The sequence below is a fragment of the Leucoraja erinacea genome, chromosome 4 (genome assembly GCF_028641065.1).
Source record: "Leucoraja erinacea ecotype New England chromosome 4, Leri_hhj_1, whole genome shotgun sequence".
Lineage (NCBI taxonomy): Eukaryota > Metazoa > Chordata > Chondrichthyes > Rajiformes > Rajidae > Leucoraja > Leucoraja erinaceus.
Window position 1 is genome coordinate 9,568,795 of NC_073380.1, and position 12,554 is coordinate 9,581,348.

The window sequence follows — 12,554 nt, forward strand, 5'->3', positions numbered from 1 at the left end:
CCCCATTACCACGATGATCGATATTACTAGATCAACCACAATAGTCAACTTTTTATAACAGGCTTGCGTTTAATGCGGGGAGACTAAGCGGCGGTTGGGCGATCGTTTCGCCGAACACCTCCGCTCAGTCCGCAATAACCTACCTGAACTCCCAGTGGCTCAGCACTTCAACTCCCCCTCCCATTCCCAATCCGACCTCTCTGTCCTGGGTCTCCTCCATTGCCAGAGTGAGCAACACCGGAAATTGGAGGAACAGCACCTCGTATTCCGCCTGGGCAGCTTGCATCCTGATGGCATGAATGTTGAATTCTCCCAATTTTGCTAGCCCTTGCTGTCTCCTCCCCTTTCTTAACCCTCGAGCTGTCTCCTCCCATCCCCCCGCCCTCGGGCTCCTCCTCCTCCTCTTTTTCCTTCCTTCTCCCCTCCCACCCCCCCATCAGTCTGAAGAAGGGTTTCGGCCCGAAACGTCGCCTATTTTCTTCGCTCCATAGATGCTGCTGCACCCGCTGAGTTTCTCCAGCAATTTTGTGTACCTGCGTTTAATGCATACCTGGTTCTACACATGTTGGACTGCATGTTCAAGTTTTGAGTATTTACAGCCGAATATATTCAATTAGCTCAGACACATTTGATGCAGATCAGTATAAGTTTAGTATTTTATAAAATAGAATCAAATCATTTAGAACCAACCTAAACAAATCAATAATAGCTGAAAAGCATGACTTTCCATTTATAATTAATGATACATAAAATCATATTATGGATTGAAAGATACAGTTTGGAAAAAGGCTCCTTGGTCCATGGAATCCAGGCCAACCATCGATCTCCCATTCACGTTAGTTCTGTATTATTCCACTTTCTCACCCAGGGGCAATTGACAGACACAGACTAACCTACAAATCCACACATCTTTGTGATGTGGGAGGAAACCCACATGGTCACAGGAAGAACATGCAAACTCCACACGGACAGCATCTGAGCTCAGGATAGAACCTGGGTCTCAGGCACTGTGGGGTAGCAGCTCTACCAGCTGTTTCGCTGTGCCATATTAATACAGCTTACAGATTGCAAGGAACAAAATTGGAGAGTGGCTTGATACTGAATGAACAGGTATAAGTTTATTGAAGGTAGATTAATAAATTGTTTAACAATTCTTAATGTTTCAAGTCGAGAAGAAATAACTAAATTATAATCTCTTCTATAAAACAATGCACATGATATATTATCAGTGTTTCAAGTAGAGGCAGTATGAGATGACAAGAATAAACTTCAGCAATTCTGACAAGCAATACTAATGGAATCATTGAAATATACAGAGTAGAAACATGCCCTTTAGCCCACTGAGCTAACACTGACCCTCGATCCTGCTAGTTCTATGTTATCCCACTATCTCGTCCATTCCAGATGTCATAACAAGAGGATTTCAGTATAGGAGCAAAGAGGTTCTTCTGCAGTTGTATAGGGCTCTGGTGAGACCACATCTGGAGTATTGTGTACAGTTTTGGTCTCCCAATTTGAGGAAGGACATCCTTGTGATTGAGGCAGTGCAGCGTAGGTTCACGAGATTGATCCCTGGGATGGCGGGACTGTCATATGAGGAAAGATTGAAAAGACTAGGCTTGTATTCACTGGAGTTTAGAATGATGAGGGGGGGATCTTATCGAAACTTATAAAAGGACTGGACAAGCTAGATGCATGAAAAATGTTGCCAATGTTGGGCGAGTCCAGAACCAAGGGCCACAGTCTTAGAATAAAGGGAAGGTCATTTAAGATTGAGGTGAGAAAAATCGTTTTCACCCAGAGAGTTGTGAATTTATGGAATTCCCTGCCACAGAGGGCAGTGGAGGCCATATCACTGGATGGATTTAAGAGAGAGTTAGATAGAGCTCTAGGGGCTAGTGGAGTCAAGGGTTATGGGGAGAAGGCAGGCACGGGTTATTGATAGGGGATGATCAGCCATGATCACAATGAATAGCGGTGCTGGCTCGAAGGGCCGAATGGCCTCCTCCTGCACCTATTTTCTATGTTTCTATGTAACCTACAAACCCGCACGTCTTTTTGGGATGTGGGAAGAAACCAGAGCGCTGACGCGGTCACAGGGAGAATGCGTAAACTCCAAGCAGACAGCACTGGAGCTTAAGATCGAACCCGGCTCTCTGCCACTGTGCCGCGCTAAATGGGAGCTTCAGATGAAATAATGAATGAGCAAAATTCGTATTAAAAAAAACCCCCACAATTCTTGAAATAAAAATTTCAAATGCTGTAAATTGGCACCAAGTTGGCATCTAGTAATATAAAACGATAACAGTCTCCCTCCAGACGGAAGAGCAACAGGCAGTGAGTTGCAATTTCAAGTACTTGAAACCTCTATCAAACCAAGTGTATTCACAGATGCCATAATATTAAAACAATATTTACTCTGAACTATAGCAATTCCACCAGTATTACCTTTAGTTTAGTTTAGAGATACAATGTGGAAACAGGCCCTTCAATCCACCGACTCCGCGCCGACCAGCGTTCCCCACATACTAGCACTATCCTACACACTAAGGGGGTAGTTTACAATTTTACCAAGCCAATTAACTTACAAACCTGTACTTCCTTGGGAGTGTGGGAGGAAACCGGAGCACCCGGTGAAAACCCACGCAGGTCAAGGGGAGAACGTACAAACTCCGTACAGACAACACCCGTAGTCGGGATCGGACCCGGGTCTCTGGCGCCGTAAAGCAGCAACTCTACCGCTGCGCCACCGTGCCGCCACTTTATTGAAGACTCCATGATATCACCAGTATAACAGTAAAATATTATCGCGTTAGGTGGACTTTCACTCTGCCACCATGGCTAGAAAAAAAACTCAGAATTCAAAACATCCTTGAGTCTCCCAGTCTTTTTCAAATTCCCACTCTTAAAACTGTTAATATTCTGGGTTCTGGGACATGTAATTATTGACTCTCTATTGCTGTGCTATTAATGAGCAGGCTCGATCGTCAAGTATCATTACGCTTTTAAAAAAATCTGTTTGATAGTTTCTTTGAAATTCAGTAGTTATCCAGCATTTACTTTGACATCACAGACAAAACCTAAATGATAAAATTAGGAAAAATAAATATTGCATGAAGGCAATCAATATGGCCAAAGCTAAAATCTTCTAATTAGTACATAATCACTGTTTAAAAATTGCATTATACATAGAACATCTTGGATTGGATAATATAGCCTACAGTATAATCACTAAGTTTTTAAAATGTTAATGCTCAAATTATTATTTCCTAAGTTACACTTAGTACAATATACTCATGCACTGTTAGATATGTAAATCATTCACAAATCCATAATTAAGCAATTAAAATTGTTTACATTGGTGCCAGATACAGGCATATAATCCTAAAATTCAAAAGCTGAATTATAACAGTATAAAAACTGTAGAATATATTAAGAGATTAACAAAAGATTGCTTCTTTAAGCATTTCTAAAAATGGTATCCGTGGCAAATGAACAATTTTACAGATAGTAAATGATGATTATGATACAATGATTTGACTTCATCCATTCGTTAAAAAAGTCACTTTTTAAACTCGCATATAAAATATTTATAATGCAACAAAGTATTTTAAATTTTAAATAATTCTAAAACTTTGAAAAAATACAGACAGATGTAACATAAATACATTGAATGTTAACACATGCCTTTCCGGTGTTACTTTAGAGGAAACTATATTTTGTGGCAACATGCATTATAAACATTTAGCGATGAATTTAGAGGGCTTCAGGGTCGGGCTCATTTGGAGGACGGAGCTTGCGTGAATTGAAGTAGCACACCACTTGCTGAGGCAGCTCGGCCAGGACACTTTGCGCAAGAGCTTCTTTTGTGGCCTACAGCAAAAGAAACATCAATCTGGTTTAATTCATATATGCTAGTCAAAATTTAGCCTAAAGTACAAATTTAGAATAAATTTAGAATCTTAGAATAAAGGGGAGGTCATTTAAGACTGAGGTGAGAAAAAACATTTTCACCCAGAGAGTTGCGAATTTATGGAAATTCCCTGCCACAGAGGGCAGTGGAGGCCAAGTCACTGGATGGATTTAAGAGAGTTAGATACAGCTCTAGGGGCTAGTGGAGTCAAGGGAGTGGTAGCTGTATGGAATGAGCTTCCAGTGGAAGTGGTGGAGGCAGGTTCGATTTTATCATTTAAAAATAAATTGGATAGGTATATGGATGGGAAAGGAATGGAGGATTATGGTCTGAGTGCAGGTAGATGGGACTAGGGGAAAATAAGTGTTCGGCACGGACTTGTAGGGCCGAGATGGCCTGTTTCCATGCTGTAATTGTTATATGATTATATGATATGGGGAGAAGGCAGGCACGGGTTATTGATAGGGGACGATCAGCCATGATCACAATGAATGGCGGTGCAGGCTCGAAGGGCCGAATGGCCTCCTCCTGCACCTATTTTCTATGTTTCTAAATTAATAATTCTGATAATCTAAAAACAAATCAATCCCAGACAAACCAGAATTATGTCCACAAAGATAAAGCCTTCAACTACATCCAGCACAGTATAATTATCTAGGTGTAAATGTCTAAATTATTCATCTTTCGTCATCAGTTATCATGAGTCATTAGTCTTCAGGGATAGGATAGCCTTATTCGTTCATTCATTCAGATAAGAAAAAATAAAATTATAATTGATAGTCCTTGCAAAATCACTCAATCCGGGAATTAAAATTACAATAATTACTGCAATAGAGAATAAAAATAAAAATTACAATTGTTCTTAAAATGTTGCATTAACTAAAATTGAACTTAAAACCTCCCGGTTGCCAAACACTTTAACTCCTCGTCCCATTCTTACCTTTCTGTCCTGGGCCTCCTCAGAGTGAGGTCAAACATAGAATGGAGGAACAGCACCTCATATTTTGCTTGGGCAGCTTACAACCCAAGGGTTGGAATATTGATTTCTCTCACTTCAAGTAACCCTTGCACCCGCTCTCTCTCTCTGTCCCTCCCCTAACCCTAGTCTTGGTGCTATTTTAACTGTAGTCCTGTTGAGTTGCTCAAGTATGCATACCCGTTATCCCACATCCAACAATGGCCCACATTTCCTTGATTATCGTTGCTTTTTGCATTTCTTCTATTCATTTCTCTTAAGCACCGTCTATCTTGTTCCCCTTTCCGCTCAGTCTGAAGGGTCTCGACCTGAAACGTCACCAATTCCTTTTCTCCAGAGATGCTGCCATGACCCACTGAGTTTTTATTTCTGTCCAAAATGTACCCCACTTACCTTTCCTAACATTATAAATCTGTCACTTAACTCAGCATTTTGTAATTTCCCATATCCTTTTAATATATTTGGTTGACTTGAAGCTACTATCTCAGACTTAAAAATAGTTGACCTGGCCTATGTTGACAAGCAGTCTAATGTTCTGCCACATCTGCAAGTTCCAAGTTCAAGTTCACGTTTATTGTCACTTGTACCAATTAAGGTACAGTGATATTTGATTTCAAGGATTTACAAGAATGATCCCAGGAATAAATAGGTAGACAAAAATGCAGGAGAAACTCAGCTGGTGAGGCAGCTTCTATGCAGCGAAGGAATAGGTGACGTTTCGGGTCGAGACTGAGGAAGGGTCTCGATCCGAAATGTTACCTATTTCCTTCGCTCCATAGCTGCTGCCTCACCCGCTGAGTTTCTCCAGCATTTTTGTCTACCTTCAATTATCCAGCTTCTGCAGTTCTTTCTTAAACAACCAGGTGTAAGTAGGTTAACATCTGATGAGCGTTTGATGGCACTGGACCTGTACCCGCGGAAGTTTAGAAGAATGATGGAGGACCTCATTGAAACTTAAAGAATAATGAGAGGCTTAGATAGAGTGGATGTGGAGAGGATGTTTCCACTAGTTGGAGAGTCTAGGACCAGAGGTCATAGCTTAAGAATTAAAGGACATTCTTTTAGGAAGGAGATGAGGAGGAATTTCTCTAGTGAGAGGGTGGTGAATCTGTGGAATTATTTGTCACAGAAGGTTGTGAAGGTCAAGTCAGTCGATATTTTTGAGGCAGAGATAGATAGATTCTTGATTAGTGCAGGTGTCAGAGGTTATGAGTGAGAAGGCAGCAAAATGGGGTGAGGAGGGAGAGATAGATCAACTATGATTGAATGGATTTAGTGGACTTGATGGGCTGAATGGCCTTATTCTGCTCCTATCGTTTATGATCTTACAAATGTCTTCTAACCCAAATCCAACCTTGACAATGGAACATTACGTCCACCTCTTATTTGAAAGTAATGAGCCCATATAAAACTTACATTATGGAACTTTCTGAAAGGCACAAACTGGACAATATCTCGGATGGCGGTTTCTCCCGTTGGTGACTTCAGGACACATTCATCACCGTCCAGAAACTCCATGGCACTGAAATCTGCTCCACCAACACCAACAATGATGATGGACATTGGCAACTTGGCAGCATTAACAATGGCCTGTCGTGTATCATCAAGATCTGTTATCACACCGTCTGTGATGATCAGCAGGATGAAGTATTGCTGTTTGGGGGGGAAAAAAACAAAATCATCTCACCAAGTGTAATTTAGATTGCACAAATTAATTCGCTGCAGTAACTACATTTAATAGAGGTGGAGTTTAATATGTACATTGAAGCTTCACAAATTTTACACACTTCAAGATGGTTTTTGATTCATAAAGCTGATGGCTTCCATTATGAGTTATAATTGTGGTTAAATCATGTAATGGAGATACAATCTGTATACTAGACGTGTGCAGTGTACTGATCAGTATACACTCAGAATACCACATTGGGGTAACAATGTTTTTTTCCCTGTCGGGTCTCCCGTGTCGTTGGGCCTAACATCGAGGAACCGGCCAGGACCGTCCTGAGGGCTCCGGTCGCGGAGCCTGCGGACCTGACATCGCGGAGCTGGCCGTCTTCAGAGCGGGGAGAGCTGTGGTGGCGCGCGGCTGCGACCCGACTTTGGAGCTTCGGAAGCTCCGGCCGCAGGCCCGGGGGACAGGAATATTGGGAGCTCGCAGGTCCCAGGGGGGAGACCGCTTTTCGGAGCTCCCGCAACGGCAGCTTCTCCCGCTGGAATCGCGGGGTTGAAAGGACACAGAGCGTGGCCTAACATCGCCCGGTGCGGGTTAGTGGCCACGGGGACTTCCATCGTCCGCCGGGGGGGCTTTAATATCGGGGCCCCAGTTCACCTAGACGCTGCAGTTGGACCACGGGTGAAGACAAAGGGAAGAGACAAGACTTTGCCTTCCATCACAGTGAGGAGGTGTTGGAGACTAGCTGTGATGGATGTTTATGTAAACTGTGTTAAGTGTGTGTCTTGGGTTTTTTTGGAATGTAAAAAACTGTAGTAAATGTCATTTTGTTCAAACCTAGGTTTGAATGACAATAAATAGCATTCCATTCCATTCCAACTATTAGAACACATTTACAATCATATAACTGTTTCAAGATTTTCAAGATACTATATCTGTACAATATGGATGGCTCAATTGTAATCATGCATTGTCTTTCCGCTGACTGGTTGGCAACAGACTGCAACAAAAGCTTTTCAGTGTGCCTCGGTACGCGTGACAACCAAAACTAAACTAACAAAACGATCTGGATGTAGCATATGCTCGGGACCTTCGGGGTAAAAATGCTCCCGTAAATGTTTCCAACTTTAAGCACACGATCCAAGAAATTACTTCAAGGGCCAAAGAGGACGTAAGATTTCCTGAAATTAGGTCCAGGATAAGAGACGGAAGGGAAATTACAACTTGAGAACTATTTCATACAAATTTAAAAGGTAAAAGGACAAAGATTAACAATGGGACTATGTTTTGGGGGGGGGGGGGGGGGGGTCACAGTGGCGCAGTTGGTAGAATCGCTGCCTCATAGTGCCAGCGATCCGAGTTTGATCCTGACCTCGGGTGTTATCTGTGTGGAACTCGCACACACGCTCTCCCTGTGACCAGGTTGGTTTCCTCTAGGTGCTCCGGTTTATTTACATATCCCGAACACGTGCAGATGTGTAGGTTAAAGTCTCTGTAAATTGCCCCAAGTGTGTAGGGCGTGGGTGAGTAAAAGGGAAAATGTAGAACTAGTATGAATGGTCGGCGTTGCCTTGGTGGGCCAAAGAGCCTGTTTCCACGTCGCATCTCCAGACTCTAAATGGATAGTTTTCTCAGAGCTAGCATAAGCTCTTTGTACTGAATGGCCTGCTTTTGTGCTGCAAGAATGCTCATACTACAGGTCCACCATCGACTTTCCAGCAACAGGTGGTCCGACCCGTCTTTAACAAAATCCCCCCCCCCTCCCCACTGGGTGACTAAACTGGGTGAGACGGCCAATCTCAACTTCATTGGGACTTCCATGCCGATTTGCAAGTTAAATTTGCCATCTGTGGCCATGGCTCTGGAACTCCGACCCAGCCGGAGCCAGCAGACCCGTTTCCGTAGCCGACATCAGAGGCTGACTTTGCAAGCCCGTATCTCGGCTCCCCCAAAACCTCTGTTGGTCTGGCAAAACGGATAATCCAGAAAGGCTCTGGAACCAAGGGTGCCGGGGAAACAAAAAGAAAAAATATCAGTGGTGGACCTGTGAATAAAATCTCAATTCTCAAAAAGGTTAAATTTCATCTGAATTTGAAAAAAAAAAAGAAATTAATGCCTTCACAGCTTTGAAGTTTTGTCCTTCACTAAAGGAGAGGAGCCCCAAACATAGACAGGGAAATACTTACTGATGCTGTTGGCTGCTGGGCTGCTGCAGCTGCAAACCTTGCCACATGGTTTATTATGGGAGAGAAGTTTGTTGGTCCATGCAACTTCACCCGAGGCAGGCAGTTTTGGTAGGCTTCAACAATCCCTTGCACTCCTAATGACAAACCAAACTTCATGGGAGACAGAGAATATACCACCAATCTCATTTTAAGTTTCAAGACAACTTCACCCATTTTGCAGAACTGCAGATGCAGCAGGTACTCAAAATGCATTCCTATTCTAAATTCATACATGTTACACATAAATGTGTCATCTGAATAGCAGTAGAAGATACATTTTCAACTCCTTTCACAATCTCACCAATGTCCCACAGCACTCTGTGTAGGAAAGAACTGCAGATGCTGGTTTAAATCGAAGGTAGATACACAATGCTGGAGTAACTCAGCGGGACAAGCAGCATCTCTGGAGAGAAGGAATGGGTGACTTTTCGGGTCGAGACCCTTCTTCAGACCACTATTGAATTTGAGACTGACTTAAGAGTCAGAGAGTCTTAGAGTCATACAGTTTTGTGTGTGCCTTAATAGAATATGGCAGAAATCTTCCTGAAAAGTGGGAATGAATGCGAGTCAACCTCTCCCTATCATAGTGGTCGAACTATGGAAAGACAAGTTTGCAGAGGCTAAAGGTGTCATATAATGATGCCATGAGAACACTGCTAAGGAAACCTAGATGGTGTAGTGCTAGTAACATGTTTGTGGCTGCAGGAGTCAGTACTTTAGAAGCTAGCCTTATGCCCCTGTCCCACTTAGGAAACCTGAACGGAAACCTCTGGAGACTTTGTGCCCCACCCAAGGTTTCCGTGCGTTTCCCGGAGGTTTTTGTCAGTCTCCCTAATGGTCGAGAGTGGTTTCCGCTGCTTCTCTGTTCCGAGAAGAAGTGGAAAATCATATGTATAAATTCATACGTAAGAAATCATATGTATAAATTCATTTGCAGGATAAATGACTCTGAAAATGTGCTTATTGTGGCCTTGTCAAACATAAGGGTTAGCACTACACGCTACGAATCCCAGTTGTGGAGACACTGGTATCGTTGTCTCGTTGTAGGACATTGATCATTCTTTTAATCTGGATTTTAATTCATGTATTGTGGGGTTTTTTTAATATGTAATTTATGATGTTTTTATATATACTGAGATTTTATATGTACTTTGTGATATTATTTAATATGCAATGTATTTTAATGTAATGTTGCCCCTTGTCTGGACCTTGAGTCCGAAATAAAGTTTATTATTATAGTTCAGACCCTTGAGTCCTGGCAATATCTTGTATATCTTATCTGCATCCTTTCCACTTAACATCCTTCCTACAACATGGTGCCCAGACTGAACACAATAAGGCCTCACCAACGTCTTATACAACTGACCTCCCAACTTCAATACTCAATACCCTGACTGATGAAGGCCAATGTGCCAAAAGCCTTTTTAATCAAAGCCTGGCTGACATGAATTTCTGAAAGCGAAGTCATGTTTAACCAATCTGCTGAGAGTTTGAACTTGTAGAGTAGATTATACGTGTGAACCGCTTCATGTGGTATTATTTGCACTTCCAGATGGCCTTCAAGTGATGTCTGCTCCAATGAGGAGACTAAATTAGAGGGCATGGTAATGTGTGTGATATAGTGGTCTCGATTGAGATTTAACAGACAAAGTGAAGGAACGAACAAAATGGATGACTTCCAGTTTCAAAGGCTAAGTATGAGTGGTTTAGTGATACAGGGATGGCTTCTGGAAGTAAGGTTTCTGAGAAGTGGAACAAATGCAATATATCTAAGTGTGTCAATAAAAGTGTGTGTGTGTGTGTGTGTGTGTGTGTGTGTGTGTGTGTGTGTGTGTGTGTGTGTGTGTGTGTGTGTGTGTGTGTGTGTGTGTGTGTGTGTGTGTGTGTGTGTGTGTGTGTGTGTGTGTGTGTGTGTGTGTGTGTGTGTGTAAGCTGTATGGCAAATTAGTGTCAAACAGGCACGTGTGGCACAGTGGAAGAGTAGCCGCCTTATAGTGCCAGGGTTCCATCCTGACTACGGTGGGCAGGTTTCCACAATATCTGTAAACTCAACTAAACTGGTGAGATCAGGATTTTACAGATGGACTATAATATAATAAGCCATGAGGTTATGCACTTTCGTTCAATAAATCAAGGGGTAATTTTGTTTTAACTGATCGGAGTCTGAAAGAAGTTGTTGTTCATGCAGACCACGGGTGATTTCATGCACAAATCACTAATTTGTGAACAAAAAAAAATAAAGAGCTAGAGGCACTCAGCAGGTCCAGCAGCATATGAGGGTTTGACAATTTGCTCGGCACGCAACTAGGAAGGCAAATTGTATGTTTAAGTAGTTGTAAGATCCTGCTCCAATTATCTGGAGGTCATCCCAAATATCATGCACATGTTATGTATCATGAGGGAAATAAATAGGGTAAATGAGTATTTTACCCAGCGTAGAGGAATGAAGAGGACACAGGTTCAAGGTGAGAGGTGAAAGGTTTAATAGAAACCCGAGGGGCAACTTTTTCAGACAGAGGGTGGTAAGTATATATTTAAGAGGGAGTTAGATGTGGCCCTTGTGGCTAAGGGGATCAGGGGGTATGGAGAGAAGGCAGGTATGGGATACTGAGTTGGATGATCAGCCATGATCAATATTGAATGGCGGTGCAGGCTCGAAGGGCCGAATGGCCTACTCCTGCACCTAATTTCTATGTTTCTATGTATATGGAACGAGCTACCAGAGGAGATAGTTGAGGCAAATACCATAATAACATTTCCGTCTGGACGGGTACAGGCAGGTTTGACTGGTGTAGATAGGGCATCTTGCTTGACATGAGCAAGTTGGGCCAAAGAGCCAGTTTCCACGCTGTTGCTGCAGGTCTGGTTTCTCTACCCAGTTACAATTGTGGGAGTGCATCGGTTCTTGAGATGATGAGTTTGTTGTACGAGTGGGGATTAAGCAGTCGAGGTCTGAATTTAGACGGAAATTGAACTCATTGAAACGTACAGAATTCTTGCAGGATTTGACAGGGTTGCAATGGAATTGATGTTTCCCGTCTCCACGATGTCTAAGTGCCAAGGTCACAGTCTCAAGATAAGTAGAGAAGGATCACGACCCGAAACATCACCTATTCCTTCGCTCCATAGATGCGGCCTCACCCGCTGAGTTTCTGTCTATCCAAGATAAGTGGATGGTCAATCTTGATTGAGAGGATCATGAATCTTTTTTCGGGAGGTGCTTTAGAGGGTTAATTGCAGCGTATGTTCAAGATAACGATGGATAGATCTTTTAATATATTAAGTGTATGGAGTTAGCATGGGAAAGTGGTCCTGAGGTGAAAGAACAGCCATGATCATACTGAATGGCAGGGCAGGACTGAGGGGAGAGCAAATGAACTACACCTACTTCGATTTCTTAGATTAACAAGAGATTGATATATCGTTGGCATGTCCTTCAAGAACATTGCTCAAAGCTGAAACGTAGTGCCTTAGGATTAATGCTTTGAATAGATAATCATCAAATGGTAGCACTAAATGGAACCATTATCACTTTGCACCATAATGTGCTAGTCCAATAAGCATAATATTTCAGCTTTTTAATTAGGTTATCCTTGCAACACATCTGCTCAAATAACTCTCATTTAATTTAGAAATATTTCATTTTTAAAAGCCATGGAGTGCAACATAGAAACAAGTTCTATCAATGAATTTTCTGAAATGTTCATCATTTTGTCTAGTGTAATTAAACACACTTTGTTCATGCAGAGCAATTAGGACTACATTTAC

General features: G+C 42.3%; 1 protein-coding gene across 2 annotated transcripts in view; it reads right to left on the reverse strand.

Moving 5' to 3' along the window:
• Positions 1-1,096: 1,096 nt before the first annotated feature.
• LOC129696139 (copine-3-like) overlaps positions 1,097-12,554 on the reverse strand; it is a 74,699-nt gene continuing 63,241 nt past the window's right edge. For both annotated transcript variants that reach the window (XM_055633645.1, XM_055633643.1), the window contains 3 exons: positions 8,748-8,881; positions 6,306-6,542; positions 1,097-3,873 (listed from right to left, as the gene is read on the reverse strand). In XM_055633645.1, the coding sequence (XP_055489620.1) occupies positions 3,757-3,873; positions 6,306-6,542; positions 8,748-8,881 (488 nt within the window). In that variant the 3' untranslated portion in view covers positions 1,097-3,756. The remainder of the gene's footprint in view (positions 3,874-6,305; positions 6,543-8,747; positions 8,882-12,554) is intronic.